Source organism: Stenella coeruleoalba (genome assembly GCF_951394435.1).
Source record: "Stenella coeruleoalba genome assembly, chromosome: 1".
Lineage (NCBI taxonomy): Eukaryota > Metazoa > Chordata > Mammalia > Artiodactyla > Delphinidae > Stenella > Stenella coeruleoalba.
Window position 1 is genome coordinate 6,931,331 of NC_137169.1, and position 27,387 is coordinate 6,958,717.

The following is a 27,387-nucleotide window of genomic DNA, read 5'->3' on the forward strand; positions in this document are numbered from 1 at the left end:
AGCCACCCCAGTGAGAAGCCCATGCACCACAACGAAGAGTAGTCCCTCCTCGCCCCAACTGGAGAAAGCCTGTGTGCAGCAACGAGGACCCAATGCAGCCAAAAATAAATAAATAAATTTTTTTTAAAAAAGAATAAAGTTGGACCTCTTACCTCTCACATCATACACAAAAATTAACCAAAAATGAATCAAAAGCCTAAACATACGAAGTAAAACAAACTCTTAGAAGAAAATGCAAGCATAAATTTTCATGATATTGGATTAGGCAAAGCCTTCTTAGATATGATTCCAAAAGCACAAGCAACAAAAGAAAAAATAGATAAACTGGACATCAGAATAAAAAATTCTTATGCTACAAAAGACACCATCAAGAAAGTGAAAAGACAACCCACAGAATGGGAGAAAATTTTTGCAAATCTGGTAAGGGGCCTGTATCTAGAATATATAAAGAATTCTAACAACTCAATAATAAAAAGATAACTCACTTGAAAAATGGGCAAATCATCTGACTAGATATTTCTCCAGAGAAGATATACAGTCAGCCAAGAAGCACCTGAAAAGATGCTCAATGCCATGAGCCATCAGGAAAATGCAAATCAAAAAAACACAATCAGATCCACTTCACACCCACAAGGATGGCTAGAATCAAAAAGTCAGATAATAACAAGTGTTGGCGAGGATGTGAGAAATAGGATCATCCATCGTTGGTGGGAATGCAGACTGGTGCAGCCACTGTGGAAAATAATCTGGCAGTTGCTCAAAAAGTTAAACACAGAGTTACCATATGACCCAGCAATTCCACTCCTAGGTATATACCCAAGAGAACGAAAACATTATGTCCACATAAAAACAGGTATACGTTCATAGCAGCATTATTCATCATAGCTCAAAAGTGAAAATAACCCAAATGTCCATGAACTGATGAATGGATAAACAAAATGTGGTATATCTGTACAATCAAATGCTACTTAGCAATAAAAAGGAATGAAGCACTGATATATACTACAACATGGATGAACCTTGAAAACATGATGTAGATACACATTATATATATGTGTCTATCTAACATACTATATATACACAAAAGGGCACATATTATAGGATTCCATTTATATGAAACATACAGCATAGGCAAATCCACAGAGACAGAAAGTAGATTAGTGGTTCCCTAGGACTGGAAGTGCTCAGGGAAAATAGGGAACAAGTGCTAATAGGTACATGGTTTCTTGTTGGGGTGATTAAAATGTTTTTTTCTTTTGCGGTACATGGAACTCTCACTGTTGTGGCCTCTCCCGTTGCGGAGCACAGGCTCCGGACGCGCAGGCTCAGCAGTCATGGCTCACGGGCCTAGCTGCTCCGCGGTATGTGGGATCTTCCCAGACCAGGGCATGAACCCGTGTCCCCTGCATTGGCAGGCGGACTCTCAACCACTGCGCCACCAGGGAAGCCCAAATAAAATGTTTTTAATTGATTGTGGTGATGGTTGCACAACTCTGTGGCTATATTAAAAAACAATGAATTGTACACTTTAAATAGATGAACTGTGTATTATATCTCAGTAAAGCTATTACCAAAAAAATCATGTGATAAAGATCCTGGACAATCAAGAGAGTCTGAGAGTCTGGAAATTTATAATCTATGGTAGGCAGAATAATGACTCCCTGAAGATGTCCAGGCCCTAATGTCTGGAACCTGTGAGTATGTCACCTTATATGGCAAAAGGGACTTTGTAGCTGTGATTAAACACATGGAGTCTGAGATGGGGAGATGATCCTCGTTTGCATAAGTGTGCCCAGTCTAATCACGAGTCCTTAAAAGCAGAGGTCCTTTCCCAGATGCATCAGAGAGATGAACCTAAAAATAATGACGAGAGATACAAAGCACTTGACCTGCCATTGCTGGCTATGAAGATTGAGGAAGGAGGCCACAAGCCAGGGAAGGTGCTAGCTTCTAGAAGCTGGGAATGGCCCTCAGCTGATAGCCAGCAAGGAAACAGGGATCTCAGTCCTAAAACCACAAGGATCTGAATTCTGCCAACACCCAGATGAGCAAGAAAAGGGCTCCCCTTGAGAGGAACACAGCAGCCCTGCCACCCCTTGGTTTTAGTTCGGTGAGACCCACATCAGACTTCTGACCTAAAGGGCTGTAAGATAATATATTTGCTTTGTTTGAGCCACTAAATGGTAGTCAACTGTTATGGCCACCATAGAAACCAATATGTCACTACTTTATGTAGAATTTATGAAGCTAATTTTAAAAGAGAGAGAGAGAGAGAGAGAGAGAGAGAGAGAGAGAGAGAGAGAGAGAGAGAGTGTGCTGGGCTTTCTCATGCCTGGGGATGAAAAGATGTACTGGTGGTTGAAAATCCATGACACCTGTTCTTTCCTCCCCACCCTGTACAAAGAGCAGAGTGAAGAAGTAGAACTGACTTAGTGACTGCTTCCCCAAAATAGAAACTGCAACATGATTTTATTTCTAACTCCACTGCCCTCTCTTGTGAGTCATTCGTCTCTCCAGGTCTCACTTTCCACATCTGGGAAGCAGGCTCAATTAACCCTGACTTCTGCCTACCCCACAGTTTAGGAAGACAAAAAAAGTCAGCTTCAAACAGAGCTCCAGGGCGCTCCTTGCAGACACAGTTCAGGTCACGGGACACCCTCCATCACCACCACAGGGCATCACTCCTTTCTTCCGGCTTCCTTCAGAGGGTTTTGGGCATACCTGGTCCGATGGGATATGGAGTACCTTGTGATGTGGCATAACCTGTGATGTGGCGTATCTTGTGATGTGGCCTTGTAGCTGCTGTTAGCAAAGAAATGAGAAAAGCTTTAGGTATGCAAAGGCGCTAAAGCTCATCATAAAGCCCCGTGGACAAGCTTTGAGATTTTTGGTTTTAGGGGGCAACGCTCTCACACCTGGATGAAACCAAATTGTTTTCATGATGGAAAGAAAGCAAAGTAATGGTCCAGATCAGACTAGAAGGTACAGAGTCAGGAGGAGACTGAGATAAGGACTAAGAGTGAGAGAGGGTAGAGAAATGAAAACATCTCAGCTATGTGTGGGCATGGAAGTACTGGCAGGGAGAACAGCTGTGACACCCTAGGCTCATTTCATGTCACTCCCCAGTCCCCACCCCACTGACACCTAAGTGGACACATGCATGTTCTTAATAAGCTGGTTACTGCTGACTTGGCTTTGGGATGTTTTGAGAGGTGCCCTCGAGGTAACGGACGTTGGCTGTACAAGGATCTGGGAAACGTCCCCACCGCTCATATCAGTCTCTGAGCACTGCCTTCTCCCATCCCAACTGGGCCTCCTTTGGCCCCAGTTTACATGCTATGCGAGTGCACAGTGCACCCAGGGTTACGAACATGGGAAGGGCTCTTGGCCAAGTCCTGGCATCGTCCAGCATGGTTTGGCTGGCCGCTGCCCTAGACCCTCCCACCCACTTCCAGCTATGGAGGCAGCCGGGCAGGGACCCGGCTCCTTGACTCTCCTCTCAGGTCCCACCCAGTATGGCCAAATCCTTGCTGAGGCCCAGCAGCTCCGTGCAGGCCCCCAGATGGCCCCTAGCTTTGATGACAGTGGAGCCCAGCCCCCCTTGGCTCCCCAGCCTTCCTGGAACCCTCTTGCTTAATATCCTGTGTGGTAATCACGCCGGTTGGCCCTACTTAGTCTGCTGGCCACTGCCAAGTTCCTTCTGCTAGTTCCTGACATTCCTACCTCTAATGGAACCTTCATGGAATCAAAAGCTGCTAAAAGTCTTCTTTCTCTGGTCAGAATGCCCTCTGTTGGGTGGTCAAGCGCTCTGCAGCACAGGTGACCAGGCATTCTCCTGTCTCTGGGATGGGAGGAAGGTGGGTCTGAAGAAGGGAAAGAGCTAAGATGCTCAGGAGTAGGGATGAGACCATCCAAGAGGTGGTCCTGGGTGGTCTGGCTGGTCAAGGTAGCTGCAGCCCTGCCTTATTTAACTCAAGGTCACCCAGGGTCTGCTGAGAAGCAGGAAGGAGCAGCAGCTTCTCTGATGGCTGCGGCCCCACAGGGGGCACTGACCACGCTGTAGGGCTGGGAGGAAAGTGGGCATGAAGGTGAGAGTGAGGGTCAGGTACTGTGTGATAATGGTTAAGGGTGGGGCAGAGGACCGGCATACCACCCACTGAGTGCTCAGAGAGGTAGCTCACCCTGTCATCTCTTTATAACCTCACCATCACCCCGTAGAGGCCTTTTGCCCATCCACGATCTTGCTACTAAAGCCACACAGGTGCCAGCTACCACTTCCTGGGCACTTATCACAGGTTAGTGTCTTCAAGGTCACACGAGTGTAGTCAGAGAGCTGAAGCTGTCTGGTGGAGACACGGCCCACAGCCTGCTCTCCCAACCGTAAACCACTACTTCCGGATATTAAAAATGGGATGCGCCAAGCCGCTCGTTCCATAGATGGAGAAAAGCGAGGTCAAGTGACCTGTTCTAGGTCCCACAGCTTGTGCCAGATCGTGGGCAACCCGGCTCCTCGACACAACCACTTCCCTCGGCCCTCCTGTGGCCCAGAAGGCGGCCTCTACGATGCACAAGAGAACCCAAGGCGACAGAGAAGGGTCCGCTCACTTCGTTCTTAAGTCCAGCCCATCCACGGGAACCCAGGAATCACGTGGGAGGGCCCAGACCCCGACCCCTAACCGCGGCGACCGGAGCTAGGGGGCGTGGTCTCGCCTGCGCCTCTGCCGCCCGCCCCTGGTTCGGCCCCACTGCGCGCGCCCCTCGCCTGGTCCCACTGCGCGTGCGCGTCCCTGACCCGTAGGGGCCCCTTCTGCGCGCGCGCGCGCCGAGGCCGCAGGGGTCTAAGGCCGAGGTCCCGCGGCTGCAACGCCCTCGCGGACAGTGACGAGTCTCGGGTTGGGCCGGGAAGGGTCGGTCGGGCCGGACCTGGCCTCGCGCCCTCCCCGTTCGCCGCCCCCGGCGTCGCTGGCGAAACCCGAGCGCGCGTCAGGCTCGGGGCCGCGTGACGCGCCCCTGTTAGGGTGGGCCCGGCGGGCGGAAGAGGATGCGTGGGGCCCCCGCTTGGCCTGAGCTCGGCCCGCAGCACCGGGCGCCCTGCGCAGCCCCCGACGTTTCCCGGAGAAGCGGCCGGCTCTGACGGGCGAGATGAAGTAAGCTGCATCCCCCGCTTTCTCTCCGGCTCCTTTGGCCGCAGGAATTATTTACAGCCCGAGGGTGACCGCGTGCTCGCGCCCAGCCGAACCCGCAGGCCCGGGACGCCGGCCCCTCGTGGCTGTGAAATCCTTGGGCGTTCAGTTGGGAAGAGTCACCCCAGCCACCACCCACCCGCATTCCCTTCTCCGCCTTCCTTCCGCGAAATAAATTATTGTTCGCTTCTGCCTCCGTATATCCCCTGACGCGGCAGTTGTGTTTGGTGGCGGGTGGGCAGGAGGCAGCCAGGCGCGGTCGAGGCTGGTCCGGAGGGGCCGGCGGCATCCCCTTTCCTAGGCTTTCTGCAGTTCAGTTCAGTGAGAGGAGGAACTTGCGGCTTCCCCACTCCCCCACCCCGGAATCTGCTTAATCTTTGGCATTAGCGCTCAGGTTTCGATCAGCGTTTCAAACACGTCCATCCAGTGAATGGTTTTGCAGAAGTAAACCTATCTGGGTCTCTGAAAATCTGCTCACTCAAACTTGAATGTGTAGCTGGAAGTGAGAACTTCTGGAAAAAACATAAGCCGAAATTGCTTGTCCCCCAACCCTCTGTCCCCTCCCCCCACCAGGCCCGTAGCTTGTGGAAGGTAGCCAATGAGGGAAACCTGGGTAGACCAGGTGTATTTTTTTTCCATGTATATTTTATTTTTATTTTTTTATTTTTATAGATCTTTATTGGAGTATAATTGCTTCACAATACTGTGTTAGTTTCTGCAGTTTCTGCTGTACAACAAAGTGAATCAGCCATATGTATACATATATCCCCATATCCCCTCCCTCTTGAGCCTCCCTCCCACCCTCCCTATCCCACCCCTCTAGGTCCTCGCAGAGCACAGAGCTGATCTCCCTGTCTATGCTGCTGCTTCCCACTAGCCATCTATTTTACATTTGTGTCAATGCCACTCTCACTTCACCCCAGCTTTCCCCCCCCCACCCCGTGTCCTCAAGTCCACTCCCTATGTCTACATCTTTATTCCTACCCTAGGTTCATCAGTACCATTTTTTTTTGTTTTTTAGATTCCATATATATGCGTTAACATACGGTATTTGTTTTTCCCTTTCTGACTTACTTCACTCTGTATGACAGACTCCAGGTCCATCCACCTCACTACAAATAACTCAATTTCGTTCCTTTTTATGGCTGGGTGATAGTCCATTGTATATATGTGCCACATCTTCTTTATCCATTCATCTGTCAATGGACATTTAGGTTGCTTCCATGTCCTGGCTATTGTAAATAGAGCTGCAGTGAACATTGGGGTGCATGTGTCTTTTTTTTTTTTTTTTTTTTTTTGCGGTACGCGGGCCTCTTACCGCTGCGGCCCCTCCCGCTGCAGAGCACAGGCTCCGGACGCGCAGGCCCAGCGGCCACGGCTCACAGGCCCAGCCGCTCCGCGGCACGCGGGATCCTCCCGGACCGGGGCACGAACCCGCGCCCCCTGCATCGGCAGGCGGACTCTCAACCACTGCGCCACCAGGGAAGCCCGCATGTGTCTTTTTGAATTATGGTTTTCTCAGAGTATATGCCCAGTAGTGGGATTGCTGGGTCATATGGTAGTTCTATTTTTAGTTTTTTAAGGAACCGCCATACTGTTCTCCATAGTGGCTGTATCAATTTACATTCCCACCAGCAGTACAAGAGGGTTCCCTTTTCTCCATACCCTCTCCAGCATTTATTGTTTCTAGATTTTTTTTTTTCTTTTTTTTGGGTTTTTTTGCGTTATGCGGGCCTTTCACTGTTGTGGCCTCTCCCGTTGCGGAGCACAGGCTCCGGACGCGCAGGCTCAGCGGCCGTGGCTCACGGGCCCAGCCGCTCCGCGGCATGTGGGATCCTCCCGGACCGGGGCACGAACCTGTGTCCCCTGCATCGGCAGGCGGACTCTCAACCACTGCGCCACCAGGGAAGCCCTCTAGATTTTTTGATAATGGCCATTCTAACCGTTTTGAGGTGATACCTCATTGTGGTTTTGATTTGCATTTCTCTAATAATTAGTGACGTTGAGCATCTTTTCATGTGCCTCTTGACCATCTGTATGTCTTCTTCGGTGAAGTGTCTATTTAGGTCTCCGCACATTTTTTAATTGGACTGTTTGTTTTTTTGATATTGAGCTCCATGAGCTGTTTGTTTATTTTGGAGATTAATCCTTTGTCCGTTGTTTCATTTGCAAATATTTTCTCCCATTCTGAGGGTTGTCTTTTCGTCTTGTTTATGGTTTCCTTTGCTGTGCAAAATCTTTTAAGTTTAATTAGGTCCCATTTGTTTATTTTTGTTTTTATTTTCATTACTCTAGGAGGCGGGCCAAAAAAGATCTTGCTGTGGTTTATGTCAAAGAGTGTTTTTCCTATGTTTTCCTGTAAGAGTTTTGTTTTTTTTAAAGTATATTTACTTATTTATTTATTTTTGGCCGCATTGGGTCTTCGTTGCTGTGCATGGGCTTTCTCTAGTCGTGGCGAGCGGGAGCTACTATTCGTTGCAGTGCGTGGGCTTGTCATTATGGTGGCTTCTCTTGTTGCGGAGCACAGGCTCTAGGTGCGATGTCTTCAGTAGTTGTGGCACGCGGGCTCAGTAGTTGTGGCACAAGGGCTTAGTTGCTCCTTGGCATGTGGGATCTTCCCGGACCAGGGCTCGAACTGTGTCTCCTGCATTGGCAGGCAGGTTCTTAACCACTGTGCCACCAGGGAAGTCTTCTTCTAAGAGTTTTGTAGTGTCTGGTCTTACATTTAGGTCTTTAATCCATTTGGAGTTTATTTTTGTGTATGGTGTTAGGTAGTGTTCTACTTTCATTCTTTTACATGTAGCTGTCCAGTTTTCCCAGTACCACTTATTGAAGAGGCTGTCTTTTCTCCGTTGTATGTTCTTGCCTCTTCTGTTGTAAATTAGGTGACCTTATGTGCGTGGGTCTATCTCTGGGCTTTCTATCTTGTACCATTGATCTATATTTCTGTTTTTGTGCCAGTACCATACTGTCTTGATTACTGTAGCTTTGTAGTATAGTTTGAAGTCAGGGAGCCTGATTCCTCCCTCTCTCTTTTTCTTTCTCAAGATTGCTTTGGCTATTTGCGGACTTTTGTGTTTCCATATGAATTGTAAACTTTTTTGTTCTAATTCTGTGAAGAATGCCATTGGTAGTTTGATAGGGATTGCATTGAATCTGTAGATTGCTTGGGTAGTATCGTCATTTTCACAATATTGATTCTTCCAATCCAAGAATATGGTTTATTTCTCCATCTGTTTATGTCATCTTTGATTTCTTTCATCAGTGTTTTATAGTTTTCTGAGTACATATCTTTCGCCTTCTTAGATAGGTTTATTCCTAGGTATTTTATTATTTCTGTTGTGATGGCAAATGGGAGTGTTTCCTTAATTTCTCTTTCTGATTTTCCGTTGTTAGTGTATAGGAATGTCAGAGATTTCTGTGCATTAATTTTGTATCCTGCCACCTTACCAAATTCATTGATTAGCTCTAGTAGTTTTCTGGTGGCATCTTTAGGATTTTCTATGTATAGTATTATGTCATCTGCAAACAGTGACAGTTTTACTTTTTTTCCAGTTTCTATTCCTTTTATTTCTTTTTCTTCTCTGATTGCCATGGCTAGGACTTCCAAAACTATGTTGAATAAGAGTGGCAAGAGTGGAATCCTTGTCTTGTTCCTGATCATGTGGAAATGCTTTCAGTTTTTCACCATTGAGTATGATGTTTGCTGTGGGTTTGTCATATATGGCCTTTATTGTGTGGAGGTAGGTTCCCTTTATGCCTATTTTCTGGAGAGTTTTTATCATAAATGGGTGTTGAATTTTGCCAAAAGCTTTTTCTGCATATATTGAGATGATCATTGATTTGTTAATGTGCTGTATCACATTGATTGATTTGTGTATATTGAAGAATCCTTGCATCCCTGGGATAATGCCACTTGATCATGGTGTATGATCCTTTTAATATGTTATTGGATTCTGTTTGCTAGTATTTTGTTCAGGATTTTTACATCTATGTTCATCAGTAATATTGGTGTATAATTTTCTTTTTTTGTGATATCTTCTTTTGGTTTTTGGTATCAGGGAGATGGCGGCTTCATAGAATGAATTAGGGAGTGTTCCTCCCTCTGCAATTTTTTGGAAGAGTTTGAGAAGGATGGGTGTTAGGTCTTCTCTAAATGGTTGGTAGAATTCGCCTGTGAAGCCATCTGGTCCTGGACTTTTGTTTCTTGGAAGATTTTTAGTTACAGTTTCAATTTCATTATTTCTGATAGGTCTGTTTATATTTTCTAATTCTTCCTGGTTCAGTCTTGGAAAATTGTCCCTTTCCAAGAATTTGTCCATTTCTTGGTGGTTGTGCATTTTATTGGCATATACTTGTTTGTAGTAGTCCCTTATAATCCTTTGTATTTCTGCAGTGTCAGTTGTGATTTCTCCTTTTTCATTTCTAATTTTATTGATTTGCGTCCTCTCCCTCTTTTTCTTGATGAGGCTGGCTAAGGGTTTATCAATTTTTGTTTATCTTCTCAGAGAACCAGCTTTTAGTTTTATGATCTTTGCTATTGTTTTCTTCGTTTCTATTTCATTTATTTCTGCTCTGATCTTTATGACTTCTTTCCTTCTATTGACTTTGGGTTTTCTTTGTTCTTCTTTCTCTAGTTGCTTTAGGTGTAGGGTTGGATTGTTTATTTGAGATTTTTCTTGTTTCTTGAGGTGAGATTGAATTGCTATAAACTTCTCTCTTAGGATTGTTTTTGCTGTCTCATAAGTTTTGGGTTGTCGTTGTCATTTGTTTCTATGTATTTTTTTATTTCTTATTCGATTTCTTCAGTGATCTCTTGGTTATTGAGTAGTGCACTGTTTAGCCTCCATGTATTTGTGTTTTTTTCAGTTTTTTTCCTGTAATTGATTTCCAGTCTCATAGCGTTGTGGTGAAAAAGTTGCTTGATACGATTTCAATTTTCTTAAATTTTCTGAGGCTTGATTTGTGACCCAAGATGTGATCTATCCTGAAGAATGTTCCGTGTGCACTTGAGAAGAAAGTGTATTTTGCCACTTTTGGGTGGAGTGTTCTATAAATATCAATTAAATCTGTCTGGTGTATTGTGTCATTTAAAGCTTGTGTTTCCTTATTTATTTTCTGTTTGGATGATCTGTCCATTTGTGTAAGTGGGGTGTTAAAGTCCCCTACTGTTACTGTGTTATTGTTGATTTCCCCTTTCATGGTTGTTAGCATTTGCCTTATGTATTGAGGTGCTCCTATGTTGGGTGCCTAAACATTTGTAATTGTTAATATCTTCTTTTTGGATTGATCCCTTGATCATTATGTAGTGTCCTTCCTTATCTATTGTAACAGTATTTTAAAGTCTATTTAATCTGATACGAGTATTGCTACTCCAGCTTTCTTTTGATTTCCATTTGCATGGAATATCTTTTTCCACCCCCACCTTCACTTTCAGTCTGTATGTTTCCCTAGGTCTGAAGTGGGTCTCTTGTAGACAGCATATATATGGGTATTGTTTTTGTATCTATTCAGCCAGTCTGTATCTTTTGGTTGGGGCATTTAATCCATTTACATTCAAGGTTATTATTGATATGTATGTTCCTATTACCATTTTCTTAATTGTTTTTGGATTGTTTTTGTGGGTCTTTTTCTTCTCTTGTGCTTCCCGCCTAGAGAAGTTCCTTTAGCATTTGTTGTAAAGCTGGTTTGGTGGTGCTGAATTCTCTGAGCTTTTGCTTATATGAAAAGCTTTTGATTCCTCCGTTGAATCTGAATGAGATCCTTGCTGGGTAGAGTAATCTTGGTTTTAGGTTTTTCTCTTTCATCACTTTAAGTGTATCCTGCCACTCCCTTCTGGCCTGCAGAGTTTCCACTGAAAAATCAGCCGATAACCTTATGGGATTCCTTTGTATGTTATTTTGTGTTTTTCCCTTGCTGCTTTTAATATTTTTTCTTTGACGTTAATTTTCGTTAGTTTGATTAATGTGTCTTGGTGTGTTTCTCCTAGGGATTATCCTGTATGGGACTCTCTGTGCTTCCTGGACTTGGGTGACTATTTCCTTTCCCATGTTAGGGAACTTTTCCATTATAATCTCTTCAAATATTTTCTCAGACCCTTTCTTTTTCTCTTCTTCTTCTGGGACCCCTGTAATTCGAATGTTGGTGTGTTTAGTGTTGTCCCAGAGGTCTCTGAGATTGTCTTCAATTCTTTTCATTCTTTTTTCTTTATTCTGCTCCTCAGCAGTTATTTCTGCCATTTTGTCTTCCAGCTCACTTGTTCGTTCTTCTCCCGCTGTTATTCTGTTATGGATTCCTTCTAGGGTATTTTTCATTTCAGTTATTGTGTTGTTCATCTCTGTTTGTTTGTTCTTTAGTTCTTCTAGGTCTTTGTTAAACATTTCTTGTATTTTCTCAATCTGTGCCTCCATTCTGTTTCTGAGATTCTGGATCATCTTTACTATCATTACTCTGAATTCTTTTTCAGGTAGATTGCCTATTTCCTTTTCATTTATTTGATCTTGTAGGATTTTACCTTGCTCCTTCATCTGGGACATATTTTTTTGCCATCTCATTTCTTTTTTTTTATGAGTTGGATTGTGTTGTGTTCCTGTCGTACTGGTTGTTTGGCCTGAGGCTTCCAACACTGGAGCCTGTAGGCTGTTGTGTAGAGCTGGTCTTTGTGCTGAGATGAGGACCTCCGGGAGACCTCACTCTGATGAATATTCCCTGGGGTCTGAGGTTCTCTGTTTGTCCAGTGGTTCATATTTGGAGCTCCCATTTCAGGAGCTTTGGCCCAACACCCGGCTCGTGAACCAAGGTCCGGCACTCTGTGTCGGGTGGCAAAAAAAAAAAAAAAAGAGAGAACAATAACAAAGTAAAAAAAATTAGACTAGGAAATGAACAGACATGTTAGAAAGAATATAAAAATAAAAATATAGATGAAACAACAACCGGAAGGTAAAACAGAACCGCAGTAGTAAAAAAGAGGAGGAAAAAAAAAAAAGGTGGAAAAGACCTTGGCTGTGGAGGGCAGGGCCTAAGCAGGGGCGGGGTTTGGGTGGTGGGCGGGGCCTATGCTTAGGCCCACAAGGCTGGAAAAGGCCCCGGGAGGTGTGGGGGGTGGGGCTTAGGCTCAGTGGAACAGAAGGGACCCAGGCGTGCCTCCCGCCTCTAGTCTCAGGGGGCGGGGGAACCCCACCTGGGAGCCCAGAATGCTTCCCAGGGTCGAGTGGGTGGAGCCAACACCCTCTGCTCCTCTCCCTCTCCCGCTCCTCTGGTCATGGAGGGCCCCTTCCGCCTGCCTTTCCTGTTCTCCCCCACCCCCACCCCCGCCCCGGCCTCCCTCCTACGCCCCCAGGACAAACGGGGCCCTGAGGGGGCCTCTGAGGGCGGGCGTAGGACCCAGCCCAATAACTGGGCGGGCTTCCCCAGCCGACTGGGCAGAGGAAATGCTGGGCGTACTCCCCCCCCCCCCGATCCGAGCCCCCAAGGGTCCCTCCAGGCGTGGGGACCCCTCCCCCCTCTCAGCCACCCCCCCCAGGGGTGCCCTCCAGCCTCCAATTCTCCTCCCCGCTCAGTCCCCCCACGTCCTACCGGTTCGTTTGGGGGTTCCTCCTGTCTCCTTGGGCGTCGAGGTCCCCCACCAGCATCCAGCAGGCTGGGTGTATTTTAAGTTATGTTGTGCATTTTCTACAGTGATCAGCTTATGAGGCTAATCTTCTGGCGAGTTTTAGGGGCCCCTGAGATAAAAAGGCTCAGTGCTTGGCACGCACAGAGCTCAGTTTTAGTATTTCGTGTACATGTTTCTTTGAGGTACATAACTGCTCAGCAAATAACCACTGCAGGCAAACATTCAAAGTTATTTTTATCCAAAGACTAGAATTTACTAAGTGACTCTTATTGTCAGATGGTTTTAGGCTGTTTAAAAGGGAAACAGTCAAATCTGTGGGCACAGGGAAACCAGGAGGCACCTTTGGTCATCTGTGGCCCACCCACTTCTCACTTTATTGATGGAACGAGGCAGAATGTCACTGCTTCTTGCCAGATTCCACCATGGACTCTGCCAGGCCCTAACCCCCGGACAGAGCAGGATGTCTGGTTTTGCTTTTTGTTGCCCTGAGCTGGGAGCTGGGTGGCCCTCTGTCTAGGAGACCTCTTACCACCATTACCTCTCAAAGTATTTTCACCGTCATGATACGGGGGGTTTTCCCCCAGACATTAAAATGAGGTGGACGATCCCCATTTTCCACCTGGAGAAAAGGCCCTGAGTAGTTAAGTGAAAGGCCCAGGGCTGCAGAGTTAGAGGTTTACTCTACTCCTGTATTCTTTGGGCCAGATTATAAACCCCTCATGGGCTGGGGTGGGGACTTTTTTTTAACCATCTCAGCATTATATCCCTTTGATTTTTCATCGGTATGACTGGAAGGGCACAAAGTTGTCGATGTGCTGTTCCTTGGCACTTTTTTCTGTTGTGGGAAGTTAACTGGTTCTGCAGCAGTTCCAGGAGACGAGCGGGAGAAGTCGCCTTACTCATGATGTTCTTGGTTTAATAGTGACAGAGGCTAACATTTCTCGGGTGCTTACGGCGTGCCGAGCACCGTGCCAAGTGCTTTATATGGACCGTCTCCTTTCGTGCTTCTCATCGACTTGTTTTCCCACTCTGTGGTCAAGGTTGGGAGAGGTTTAATAACTTGTGTAAGCTCACACAGCTACTAAGTAGCTAAGGAGTGCAGAAACGAGCCCTTCCCTGACAAAGGGCCTTCCAGGTTTAAAGAAAGCAGCTCAGGCTTAAATACACTGTTTTCGTGACGTTAGAACGAAGGTGAGCGAATCACTGTTGGAGTGGACATGGGAGGCCACGGCCATTCACAGCAGGGAAGCAGAGCTGCCGACCAGCTTGGGTCGCTTATGTGAGTGTTTAGACCACTGTCATTCCAGTCTTGGAGGGGAGCAGAATCAGTGTCCATACTAAAACAGTGGGTTTTTTTTTTGTGATTTACATACTTGTTTTTGGCTGCATTGGGTCTTCACTGCTGTGCGCGGGCTTTCTCTAGTTGCGGCGAGCGGGGGCTGCTCTTCATTGCGGTGCGCAGGCTTCTCACTGCGGTGGCTTCTGTTGTTGCAGAGCATGGGCTCTAGGCGCACGGGCTTCAGTAGTTGTGGCGTGTGGGATTCAGTAGTTGTGGCTCAAGGGCTCTAGAGTGCAGGCTCTGTAGTTGTGGCGCACGGGCCTAGTTGCTCCGTGGCATGTGGGCTCTTCCCGGAGCATGCAGGGCTCGAACCCGTGTCCCCTGCATTGGCAGGCGGATTTTCAACTACTGCCCCACCAGGAACGCCCCTAAAACAGTGTTTTAAATTTGCTATTTGGGGTTGTAGTCACACGTTTTACAGGTAGGTGGGAAGTAAGTGCTGGAACCAGGCTGCCTGTATTCAAATCCTCTCACCTCTGAGCTGCCTGACCTTCAGTAAGTTATTTTATCTTTCTGCACCTTAGTTTTCTCTCTACTCATTCTAAAAATGGGGACAATAATAGTACCTGTCTCATAAGCTGTGGCAAGAATTAAATGGCATGGTGCCTGTGAAGCTCTTAGCCCAGTATTTGGCATTTAGTTAAATGCTCTATATTCTCTTTTATTGTTCATAGTATCATTTCAGGTAGTGAGCTGCTGCCATTGTGTGCTGTGTCACAGTGCGTGAAGTCACCATTAGAGATTTATTCCTTCATGCCATCATTCACACGCAGGTGCTCATACACAGGTGATGGTGGTCTTGGGCAATGGGAATTCTTTTGTTCATTCAGCACATATTTACAGTGTACCTTCTGTGTGCCAGGCCCTGTTTTGCCAGGCCCTGGAGGTGGGCAGTGAACAAAACACAAAAACCCTTGTCCTCATTGGCACTTACGTTTTTGAGCGGGGGGGGGGGGGGGGTGACAGACAATAAACAAAATAAATATACTTATCACATACAGATATGTACTGCGGGGAGAAATAAAGCAGGGGATGAGATGAGGGTTGGAGGTTTACGATTTTACTCAGAGTCGGCTGAGAAAGCCTCCCTGAGAAGGTGACATTTCAGCAAAGAATTGCAGTTAGTGAGGGCGTGGGCCACGCGGACACCTGCAGGGAAAAGTAGGTCAGGCAGCGGGAACAGCAAGTACAAAGGCCCTGAGGCAGGAGGATGGGTGGCTGGAGCCCAGAGAGGGGCAGATCAAAGAGGTAATAGATGGGGGGCCAGAATGTGTAGACCCCGCAGGCCACCGAACAGAAGAATGACACGATCTGACTGATGCTATAAACAGATCACTCTGCTGGGTTCGGGCGAAGAAAGAAACGGGAGGCCAGTGAGCTGGTTCCTACAGTGGTCCAGACAGAGGTGATGGAGGCTGGGACCAGAGTGCAGAGGTGGAAGGAGGTGAGAATGGTGGGAAGTAGTTGTATGCTAGATAAGTGTTGGTCGCAGAAACTATAGGACTTGCTGACAGATCGGATGACCGCAAGGTTTCTGGCCTGACACCTGGAAGGTTTGAGGTGCCATTTGCCAGGGATGGGGAAGATCTGCATTTGGAGCATTTGGGGGATAAGGCAGTTCAGCTTTGAACGTGGTTAAGTCTTGCGGGCACCCAGCTGTTGGTGTCAGAGTAGTAGTTGATTGTACGAGAAGGGAGTTTAGGGGGAGAAAGTCCAGACTGGAAATAACCACTTGGTGTATGGGCATTTGTGTGCTGGTGAATGTTTAACAACCTCTGAAAGGGTGGCGGTTGGTGGTGGGGAGGCAGGTTGATGGCATTTGCCGACAGACACCTGCTGTGTAAATGTTCCCACGCTGGCCAGCCTCCAGCACACGTTACAGAGTATCTGTCTTCACCTTACGGACACGATAGGTTAAATAATGTCAAGAGCATAGATAATAGTAAAATGAAGTAAATCAATTAGGGAGTGTTGAGTTTTGAGTATTTAATACCTTTGTTTGTTTTGTTTTAAGAGTTTTATTTATTTATTTTTTTCTTTGGCTGTGCCACACTGGCTTGTGGGATCTTAGTTCCCTGACCAGGGATTGAACCCGGGCCCTTGGCAGTGAAAGCTTGGAGTCCTAACCACTGGACCACCAGAGAATTCCCCTAATCCCTTTGTTTTTAGTATAACTTCTTTGGTTATAAATTTGTGTAATTCGGTTTTCAATAATGGCTGTGTTTAACAACTGACTTGACAAATGCCTGAAGATTTAGCCGTGGCATCTTGTGTGCAGGTATGCAGTGGCTCCAGCACGCCATTTGGGCCACAGGGACCCAGGATTGATACCTAACGAGGTGATGGGAATAAGGATTCTCTGAGATTAGGGAGGAAAAAGCCTCAGAGCTGATCTTATGGATTCTGTCCCCTGTCCAGCCTCGAGGGGGACGCATGCAGGTCACAGTTCATCGTGAAGGGTCCGGCTGGCATCTGCTTGGGGATGTACGGAGGACCCGGAACGCAAAGGAGAGAGTGCAGGAAACACATTGGAGTTGGCGAGTGTAGAAGGGACGGGGCACTTCCCCTTGTACTTTAGCTAAAAGTCACCTTCACTTTGAACTCTTGTTTTACTCCCATGCATTCTTCTAAACATTCCGAGCTCCTGAGCTGTGATTTGAAGGAAATCCCCCTTCCTCCTGCTGGGCAAACAGAAGGTAGAGGTCAAAGGTGTCCACGTGGCATTGGGAAAGGGATCAAAGCGGCAGCAGACACTGGCGTTCACCTCCCAGCTCCTTTCTCCTGCCGCTTGTCTGCTGGGACCAGAGGATCAGAGGTGCTTCGTCCTGTGGCTTCCCAGAAACGGCTCTGCCGCTGGAGCACCCGCTCAGGCCGGGGCTGTGCCGGGACTGGTCCTGGGTGCACCCCACATCTGCCTCTTTCACTTTGGGCAGAACAGACGGGAACCCCGCTTCTGGTCCATACCCTCGGGCTGGCCACGTCAGTGCTCACAGCTTTGGGGATGTTAGCAGAGCCGCACTTTACAAGGTGAGTCTCCCAGGTTGCCCGGTAGGAACCCCTCACCCTGGAGCTGGGGGCAGCGAGAGGTGCCCTGGACTCTGGACGTGGGCCCGGTCAGTCCCGACTCTGGGATGAGCTTTGTCACCCCCAGAGGATGCCTCCGCGGCACCGCACTTGGTAGCGTAGTGTGTTTCTGGCAAGTATCTTGAATAATAATTGTTGTAAATGAAATCGCATCCTCCACACACTGAAGTTATAGCTTCGAAGAGTTTGGCCTTAACTTCTGGGTGACACTCAGTTATCAGCTCCATACCTCCTATTTCAGTCCTTTATTTCCCGGCCTAAGGCTGTAGGCGCTAAAGTGCCCTTACAGAAAGGCTGTGGCCGTCTCCCTGATAATAGAGATGTTATCTCCTTTCCTTGGAAAACAGAGTTTAGGAGCAGGAAAGTGCTGTAGAGGTCCTTTAGCTCCATCTCTTCACAGATGGGGAAACTGAGGCCCACCAGGGTACATGCATGTTCAAGGTTACGTGGTGTTTAGATTCTTCTGGGGAAGGATCATCATGTGTTCCAATCCACAGTCTAATACACTGTCCTCCTGTCCTGGAGCGGCTCAAACTCTGCACTAATAGTTTTCTTATTTATTAATTAAAAATAGAAGCGATGCATAGCAGGATCAGCCGTTGGAATGCCACTTCCGTGTCTTTTCTAAGTTCACGTATGTAATCTTAGTAGGGGTTGTATTTCACAGCCCGTTCCTCTCAGAGCAGGCAAGGAGGCCGGAGGAAGTGCTTCAGAAAATCCTGCAAAAGCAGAGCCTTGCAGCCCAAGAGCAGTTTAGGCTACAGGTGGGTGTAGAGCCGTCTGGTTCCCTGTTACCTCCCCTCTGCTCCAGGGTGGGCACCCTGACCTCGACTTTGACGTAATTGGGCTTCTCTGAGCCTGTGTATTCTGTGTCGGGGCAGCAGGGAGGACCCCTGCGCACCCGTCTTCCTCCTCTCCGGGTGTAAGGACCAGCAGATGCTGGGGTGTGTCCTGTGCTGCCTGCAGGGCGGGGCTCTGTAGACCCTGAGAGGAGGAAGTGGCAAGGCTTTCACCATCTCAGCTCGTCTGTGCAAGCCTCCATTGGTTTGGGGGTGTTAGCCCACTTGTCAGGTGAGGACTGCCTGGGTGACTTAATTGGGTTACACAGCTCAGAGGTGGCCTTGAGCCCATCCTCTTACCCAAAGGCCCCCTTCCTCCACTCGACTAAGGGAGCTGTTTAACATAGTGACTGGGGCCTCAGGCTCTGGGACTCAACAGTTGACTTCACCTACCGTTTCCTCATCCATAAAATGGGCATCCTTGCAGAACTCCTTCCCAACAGTGTTTTTTTAATTTTTTTTATTATTTTTTTTTGCGGTACGCGGGCCTCTCACTGCTGTGGCCTCTCCCGTTGCGGAGCACAGGCTCCGGACGCGCAGGCTCGGCGGCCATGGCTCACGGGCCCAGCCGCTCCGCGGCATGTGGGCTCTTCCCGGACCGGGGCATGAACCCGCGTCCCCTGCATCGGCAGGCGGACTCTCAACCACTGCGCCACCAGGGAAGCCCCCCAACAGTGTTTTGAGGGAAGGTTGAGATAGTGCATTTACGTCGTCTGGCACACGCTGACTGCTCGGTAAATGTCAGGTGTTAGGCTCGAGGTCGTTAGCAACCAGGTTTTGCAGGGGGATGGGCAAGTCTCAGCCGTTGGAGGCTGCTTTGAAATACCCGTGCTTGTACCTGCCCTGGGCCTGCTGGATCAGAGGTTCATTGCCTTGGTGAAGGGAGTAGGAGGCAGGTTGAAAACCTTCCAGGTCGTCTGATGCTCCGCTGACAACAGCCCTGGCTCTGGGCTTCACCGCTCAGTGTCCCAGAGTCCTTCTCCTCGCAGTGGGCTCTGTGGACCAGCTTTCAGCACCTTGGGCCCCATCCCCGGATCCTTTGCATCAGAATCTGCATTTTAAAAAGCTCCGCAAGAGATTCATAAGCACATAGAAGTTTGAGAAACACTGTTAAGGTTAAAAAACATGGTGATAAGAAAACCAAACACACAGAGCCACACCCCCTGACTTGTTTAGGAAAGGGTGGTTCCCTGGTTGTTTAGCAGCCACAGAGTAAGCAACCATGTTGCAGTAACTGATATTTCTGATCTGTGTTTGTTTAAAGGAGGCCAGGGGGACGTAAGCAGGAGATAAGGGCGGCTAACCTGGGAACTGGGAGCCGGGACAGGGCTGGGCAGGGAAGACTGCAGCCGACTTCAGAGTCAGAACAGGGTTAAATAGAGGCCCGGGGGTCGGCTCAGGCCGAGTGGCCAAGCGTCACGGCTTTCTGCAGTTTTCTGGGCTGGGGTAGACGTGCTGGCCCTCGGGGCTCCCTCGCCTGCCCATCCAGGCGCATCCAGACCTCTGGCTACCAGTATCCGGGCAGGAGCTCTGAGACGCGGCTGCCAGCTGGCCGCTCCTCCTTCTCCAGGCTGTTCTCTGGGCTTCAGATTTCTCGCTGCCTCTTTCCTGCACTGACCTTGCAGCTTTCCCTTCCCTCCAGACAGGGGCGGCTGCCAGGTGAGAAAGAAATGCTTGCAAGGCCAAGGACAGGACAGCAGGAGGAGAAAGCGGAATGGTTCTCCGGGCCGTCTGTGGATTTGGGCGTGAGCGCACATAAAGGGACAGCGGAAGAGGAAGCTGAGGGCTGCTCATGTGGTCCCTTGGTCCTTCAGTTAAAGTTCCAATGATGGGAATGTCTGGTGTCCTATAGAACTGGTGCAGACACTGTTGCTGGAACCTCATCTTGGTTTGGCCACTAACCAGGGCCATCTTGGAGATGGATCTCAAGAGAGATGGGGAAGGGGCAAAGGGCAAAGTGAGAGGAGGGGGTCGATGTCAGAGTCAGGGGCAGGTCTGGCCCCTTGATATAGGGGATGGTAAAGGGATGTGGGAAGGTCTGCAGGGCCTTTGCAGAAGCCCTCCTGTTTCTTTAAACCTCAGTGTCCCTATCTGTATAACTAGACTGTAGCCTCATTGTTGAGGATTTTGTTAATCCTTTATCGGTAGAATACTTGCTATATAATAAGTGCCGTATAATAATTATTACTGTTCCTTCGTCAGTCTTCCCACACCCCAGACTGGGCCCCGGTCCCCCCACCTATGTCTGAGAACCCGTGTTGCTTTCCTCCCGCTTCCTCTGCCTTTCCTTCAAAGCATTGGCCTTGGCAGGAAACTGGAGAATGGGAGAGCCATGGAGTAGGAGTCGAGCGTATCAAGCCCTACAGCCTTGGTCAGAGCAGAAGGCCAGAGAAATTAAACCCTCTGGTGCATTTGTGACAGGTCCAAGGCCTCTCGCCTTTCCTGCATGTCAGCTGCTTCAAATTTGAGGCTGAAACCTAGCCAAGAAGTTAGGCTAACCTTGGCGAGGCTGCGGTGTGTAATTGCTACCCGTCAGCCCTGGAGCCAGGGAGCCTGGTGCCTGCCCGGCTCCCCGCTTTCCCACCACGGGACCTTCACCTTCCTGAGCCTCAGCTTGTCTATCTGCAAAATGAGGGGGGGTGCTATGATAGTACCCCCTCCACTGGTTCTTTTCAGGGCTCTTGTCTGGATTCAGTGAGAGCCAATGCACAGAAGCGCTTAGCTCCGTGTTGGGCACCTGCTAGCATTCAGCGTTTGCTGCTATTAGCAATATTCCATAATGATAGCTGCACTTATGTAGTGCATTATAGGAGATAGGCATTTTCCTAAACATGTTTTCAATGTTAACTCATTTTATCCTTTTAACAGCCCTATGGTGTAGGTACCACTAATACCCCCATTTCCGATGAGGAAACTGAGGTACAGAGAGGTTAAATAATTTTTTTTGAAAATGTTTGTTTATTTATTTTATTTTGGCTGCACTGGGTTTTAGTTGCGGCACATGGGATCTTTCAGTTGCGGCATGCCTGCGGCATCTAGTTCCCTGACCGGGGATCAGACCCAGGCCCCCTGCATTGGGAGCATGGAGTCTTACCCACTGGACCTCCAGGGAAGTCCCAGAGAGGTTAAATCATTGTTCAGAGTAAGGGTTGAGCTGGGATTCAAACTCAGCCAGTTGGTTCCAGAGTCCGTGTTTTTGATCACTGTGCTGTAGCAGTGATTAGTGATCATTTTGTGCTTGGAGCCCAGTTGACAAGGGAAGAGCAGAGGAAGAAGTGAGGGGGCAGTGATGTCTCCTCCCAAAGTTCCAGCCATCATGCAAGACCAAGGCCTGCTGCTCCGACGGTCCCGGCCACCCGTGCTTTGTGGACGAGACTGGCCTCCGTCATAGAGTGGGCAGCTCCAAGCGCACGGCTGCACTGGGACCTCCCTGGGGGCTGGTGCCACCTTGCCCTGCTCCTGCAGCAGAATGGCCCACCTCTAGCAAGTGGCGTCGTCCTTGCGTACGGGGCAGGCTCCTGACCCACTGAAGCAGAAAAGCCAAGCTGCTCAGGAGGGAGAGGGAAGCTGCGCGACTGTAACATTTTCCTGAGAACAAGGTGGCTGTTTCTTGCCAGGCAGGAAGCGTTTGATAACCTAGAAGTGTGTTTCCCTCCTGCATCGCAGCCGCCTGAGCCGTGTCTGATCCTTCCTTGTTCCTTGTCTGTCTTCCCCATGTGCCCCAGGCACGCAGGCGCTTGGAATATGCTCACGGCGGCTGTGTGCATGGCCCTGCTGGGCTGCCTGCAGGCCCAGGAGCTCCAGGGACACGTCTCCGTAATCCTGCTGGGAGCCACCGGGGACCTGGCCAGAAAGTACCTATGGCAGGGGCTGTTCCAGCTGTACCTGGAGGAGGCGGGGAAGGGCCACAGTTTTCGCTTCCACGGGACTGCTCTGACGAGCACCAAGCAGGGCCAGGAGGTCATAGCCAAGGTCCTGGAGTCCCTCTCCTGCCCCAGGGACACAGCTCCCGGTCGCTGCGCTGAACTCAAGGCTCAGTTCCAGCAGCTGAGCGAGTACCGCCGCCTGAAGACACCTGAGGACTATCTGGCCCTGAGCAAGGACATTGAGGCCCGGGTCCAGCACGAAGGCCTCCGGGAGGCCGGCAGGGTTTTCTACTTCTCGGTGCCCCCCTTCGCCTATGCAGAGATTGCCCGCAGCATCAGCGGCAGCTGCCGCCCAGGCCCAGGTGCCTGGCTGCGCGTTGTCCTTGAGAAACCCTTCGGCCACGACCACCGCTCAGCCCAGCAGCTGGCCGCAGAACTTGGGAGCTTTTTCCAAGAGGAGGAGATGTACCGGGTGGACCATTACCTGGGCAAGCAGGTGAGCCTGCAGCTAGGAGCCTGCTGGGGTGGAGGGAGCTGGTGCAGGTACACCCCGTCCACAGGGCCACACCGATGGCGGAATTGGTCCTGAAGGCGTCGTGAAATCTGGGCTCCCATGGTCATCTTGACTGTGGGCAGGAGGTAAGAGGCCGGAGGAAAGGCGGTGAGTGGCAAGGGCAGGACTGCTTGGCCCATGTCCACTTGTCCAGCCACCTGTTCTTTAGTGTATCCTGTCCTCTTTGTTTCCCAGCCAGGGTTCGGGCTCTGACGTCTCCGCGTTGCCCTGCGTTCTCTGCAGAGGGGGCCCTGAGACTCTGGGGTGTGGACCTGGCTTCCAGCTGGGCGTGCTGCGGGAATTAGAAGTAACCACCTTACTCCACACCCATCGGCTCTTTCTCAGTACCTTTTTCTTCCTGAGTTCTGTTTTGAACCAGAAGGCTGGTAACGAGATCTTAAAATGTAATAGGGACCCTAAGTCCATGCTTCTCATCCAGGCCCTGTGGTGGAGCGAGGGGCTGGCCTCCTGGGTGATGCTAGTCAGCTGGCCAGTTCTCTCTGAACATACCTTCAGGGCCCCTTCGGGACGCCTCTTCCCGGAAACCGCAGCAGAGAATACACGAGCACCTGTGTTCTCTGGTGCCGACCAGGACGTGGGCCCAGGGCCACGGGGGCGGGGGGGGGGGGCGTGCATCACGTAGTCATCTGGGGCAGAGGCATCGCCTCCGTCCAGCCCTATTTGGAGTTGCAGTATTCCAAAGACAGGTCCTCAGGCCACTTGCCCATCCTGGTAGGTTTTTTCACTTGTTTATGGGAAAAATTAGAAAAACAAAACCAAAAACTGGATGGTATTCAATTTGAAACTTTTCTTGCTCCATTTTTAGTGTTAAAATATCTCTTTTATTAAAAATTGATGATAATAGAAGATAGAGAATCCTTAAATATTTTCTTTCTTTGCAAACTAAAAAGCTGGTAACCCTGTATAGTGACGGAGAGGCTTCTGGAGTCCTTACTGGGCTGTGAAGCCCTGGCGTCCAGGGACCGCTGCTCCCGAGAGCGTCTCTTCTGAGCAGGGGGCAGAGAGGCTGGGGGCCCTTCCTTGGGTCAGGATTCCCTCTTCGTCCTGAGAGGAGCCACAGCACCACAGTCTCCTTCCCTGGCAGGTGGTGGCCCAGATCCTGCCTTTCCGAGACCAGAACCGCAAGGCCCTGGACGGCCTCTGGAACCGGCACCACGTGGAGCGGGTGGAGATCATCATGAAGGAGACCGTGGACGCAGAAGGTGCGTGAGTGGTCGCCGCCCCGCGTCTGCTGTGAGGCGTCGGCCCGCAGGACTGGAGGGTCTGCCAGGCCCCCGCGCCTTGGCCAGTGCTCAGAGGGGAGCTTTTGCCGGTGTGTGGTCTCCCTCCAGGGCCTGCCGTGTGCCCAGCTCTGGGTCATGCTATACCCCGGGGTGCCTGCAGGCAAAGCCCACATGGTCATCGCTGCCCTTAGGGAGCGTGCAGTCCTGTTAAGCAGCCTTGGCCCAGGTGCTGAAACACTGGCCGGCAGTGAACCCTGGGAGGTAAGCTGGCTTTCCTGTGAGTGTGGTGGAGACCGGCAGCTCGCACGAGGGCTCCCGGGCTCGTACGCAGTGTTTGTACCAGCGGCCCCCTCTGCCTTCTCCTCCCCCCTGCTCGCCTCCTGTCCCTCCTGTGCATTCGCTCTCAGCTCACTGGTCACTCGGTTGGGGAGCCCTCTGCTGACCGTCCCGACAAGGTCCGCTTCTGCCGCACACTCAGAGCGCACGTGCCTCCCTTCCCTGCCCCTCTGCGCTCTTGGCCTCGTCTCATCCCCGCCCCATCTGTCTTTCCCAGCTCCTCGCTGGTACCTGGCACACACCTGGGAAGTGCTGACCAAACACCACAGGAATGAGCGGTGTTGACCTGGGAGTAGGGACACCTGAGTGTCAGGCCTGTCTCTGCATCCGAGTGACCTCAGCACGCCCATTCCTGTCCCTCATCTGTGAGGCCAGTGGCTTGTGTCAACAACAGCAGCTGAGGCCCCTTTGAGCTCCAGCGTTCCGTGATTCCATCACGTCTTGTGAGCATTGACTGTGTGTGTTCAAAGCATCGGTTCTAACCCCAAATCATTAAAGCTAATTCTTACTGTTTGCTGATGCCCCCAGTAGCCATATGAGATGGGCACTGTTATTAGCTTCCACCTACAGACGAGGTTTGGTGACGAGCCCAAGGTCACGGCCGGAAGTGGTGGAGCCGGGTCCTGGTCCAGGCAGTCTGGCCCCGGCACCAGGCTCTGCACCACTGCAGTCAGCTCGTCCCCACCACTGTGTTCCGCAGCCTGGGCGGCAGTGCTGGAGGCCACCGTCCCCACCCCACAGTGTGTGCCTGGGTGGAGGGGAGGGCCCCTCGGGCCTGGATGGGGGACCAGGAGGTCAGTCTCTTTCTCTTTCCCTTGGTGACTCTCTTCAGCTTTCTCCCCTTTGTCTTTGAACGTGTGTTTAGTGCTATAGAAGCGCTCCGGGGGCTGCAGTGATAGAGAGGTGTGAAACCCAGCCGCAGTCCCCTGCTACCTCAGGGGTTCACTGGGGGAGGGAATATATCAGGACAGGCTCCACAGTGATGATGCAGGTGGTGCTTTGGGGCTGGGGCGCTGGGCTGGGGTGTCAGGCAGGAGGCAGCCCTCGAAGGGCTTTGCTGTCCTTTAGGGGAGCTGGGTTTCTCCATCTGGAACCCATATGAGAAAAGAGGTGCTCTCCCCACTGCCGTGAGCCTTCGTGGGTCTCGGGGATCCTTCCCAAGCCTCCCACGTTTCCCCTCCTGTCCTCAGCAAGGGCTCAGGCCGTGGGTTTCCTCCTTGTGCCTGTGTGTGTTGGGTGTCCTGGCAGGACTGAGGGCTGCGCTGTGCCCTGGCTTCATCTGCAGAGAGATGAGCTATAGATCCGGCACTGAGAGTGTGGGGCGGGATGGGAGGAGGCCTCTGTCACCCCAGCTGTGGGCCAGGGGCAGGGGCCAGCACCTCTCTGCCTGGGCTTGACACGGGGTCTTCTCTCCTAGCCCATTTCTGGCAACTCCTTCCCGGGCCCACCCTGGGTTGGGGAAGAGCCATGATGTCTGGAGTTACCAGTTGGCGCTGTTGCCTCTTATTTCTTCCAACCCTGCCACCCCATCCTTCTTGCTATCTGATGTCATTTGCAGGATCCCTGCGGAGCCAGGGGCTAGGCAAACTGCAGGCCTGCTTATCCTTGCGAAGGTACCTTTGGATGTTGGAGAAAGGAAAACAGAAGGCAAAACAGAAAGGCAGGGAGAGGCCTGGGCAGGTCTGTTTGCCACGGCAGGCCTACGGCAGGGAGAGTCTCGGGTTTGAAGGCAATGTAACAGCTGAGGTCCAGGAAGGAGGGTGACGCCGCGCCTCTGCCTTCAGGGCTGCTGTGTGTGACCGAAGCTCAGGCCCTGTCGCCTTCGGGGTGTGGGCTCCGACAGTGGATCTCACGGCTGCTAACCCCAGAGCACGTGCTGCTCCACTTGGCCCAGAGGCAGAGAGAGACAGAGCAGGGCAGGTGGCGGGGACCCACCAGCCCTGAGGGGCTTGCAGCCAGAGGGGGATAGTTCAGCCCACTGTCCTTGTCAGAGGTGGCCAGCAGGACTGCAGCTGTCCTGGGTGCTGGGTCTCCCTGGTTGGCCCATTTATCTGCTGGTTGGATACACAGGCATTGGTAGTGATGGTGGGATGACTTCCTGCCTCTGTGCTCATCCCCGCAGGGTGGCGCTGTGGACCTGGGTCCTCGGTAACAGTGAGAACAGAGGGTCTCTTCTCCTCTGTGTCTGTGTCTGTCTCTTTCCCTCCCTGCCCCCCACCTTCTGTCTGCCTGTCTCTCTTTCCCCTGGGGCTCGGGGACCTGGAATGACAGGCTTCTCTGCGTCCCGAGGAGGCAGCCTGGTATAGCCCTGTGGCCCCAGCACGGATACTTGCTCTCCCCTCTGCGTCCTGTTTTGGAGCCCATCCCCCAGGGAGGTCCTACAGGAGCTGGGGACCCTGCAGCCGCCCCACCATGGCCAGTAGGCCCCGTCCCAGCACATCAGGGCCTCGGCTGTGCCTCCTCATGGGGTTGGGGGCGGGAGGCTGCAGGAGGAGAGACTGCCCTCCCCGCCAGAGGTCACAGTGTCTTGATGTCATTTGATGAGCTCAGCAGGCCAGCTGCCGCAGCAGGACTGAGCATGGCCAGCAAGCGTCCAGGCAGGATTCCGAGCCGCGTGGTCTGGCCGTTAAGCAGAAGGACAGAGTGTGGCGGCACTCCCCCTCCCCCGTCCCCCTCGCTGACTCCTGCGCCAGGAGGCCCGGGATGGCCCAGCTCCTGGTGGCAGCCTAGACTGCGGCCTGAGTGCTCAAAGGGAGGGGCTGCGGGCGCTGGCACGGGGGCTTCTGAGCTGCACGGTGGTTTGGATGTCTCCCCGGCCCCCAGCCCCACCATCCAGGCCCCCGGCTCCCCGGCTCCGTGGCCGTGGGAGAGGGTTTTCCTCCTTTTCTGCCGTAGCCCCTGGCCCAGAGGAGTTTGCTGCAGTCAAGGCTGCTGCATAGGCAGGAGGCGGAGAGAGCAAAGGGGAGGCGGGAGGAGAAGTGGTCCTTCTGCAGCCCCAGCGCTCAGCCTCATCTGGGGTACCCCTCTGGGGAGTCCCCGTCCAGTGAGCCCCTGAGCGTCACAGAAACCCTGGGTACCTGCCGGGGTCTCCTGAAGCAGCACTCCGGGCCATCCAAAGCGTGACCTTATCTGGGCCACTAGCCTGTGTGTGGAGGTGACCCCTGCCGGCCCTCATCGCGGCCACTGGGAAGGGCTCTGCTGAAAGGGGGGCTGGTCGCTCATGGACTGAGGTGCAGCTGTGCAGACCAGGCTGCCCTTTCTTCCGGGGGTGCTGGGATGTGGTCCCAGGTCGGTGGCCCCTCAGAACCCAAGCTCCTAACCACTGCGCCTG

General features: G+C 51.0%; 1 protein-coding gene across 2 annotated transcripts in view; it reads left to right on the forward strand.

Moving 5' to 3' along the window:
* Positions 1-5,025: 5,025 nt before the first annotated feature.
* H6PD (hexose-6-phosphate dehydrogenase/glucose 1-dehydrogenase) overlaps positions 5,026-27,387 on the forward strand; it is a gene marked incomplete at its 5' end in the record, with an annotated part of 34,168 nt that continues 11,806 nt past the window's right edge. Inside the window, 3 exons of one of the 2 annotated variants that reach the window (XM_079903429.1) lie at positions 5,026-5,147; positions 21,783-22,419; positions 23,582-23,699. In XM_079903429.1, coding sequence (XP_079759555.1) covers positions 5,143-5,147; positions 21,783-22,419; positions 23,582-23,699 — 760 coding nt within the window. Of the gene's footprint in view, positions 5,148-21,771; positions 22,420-23,581; positions 23,700-27,387 lie in introns of those variants that run through there. The other variant, XM_079903428.1, reaches the window with a different exon arrangement.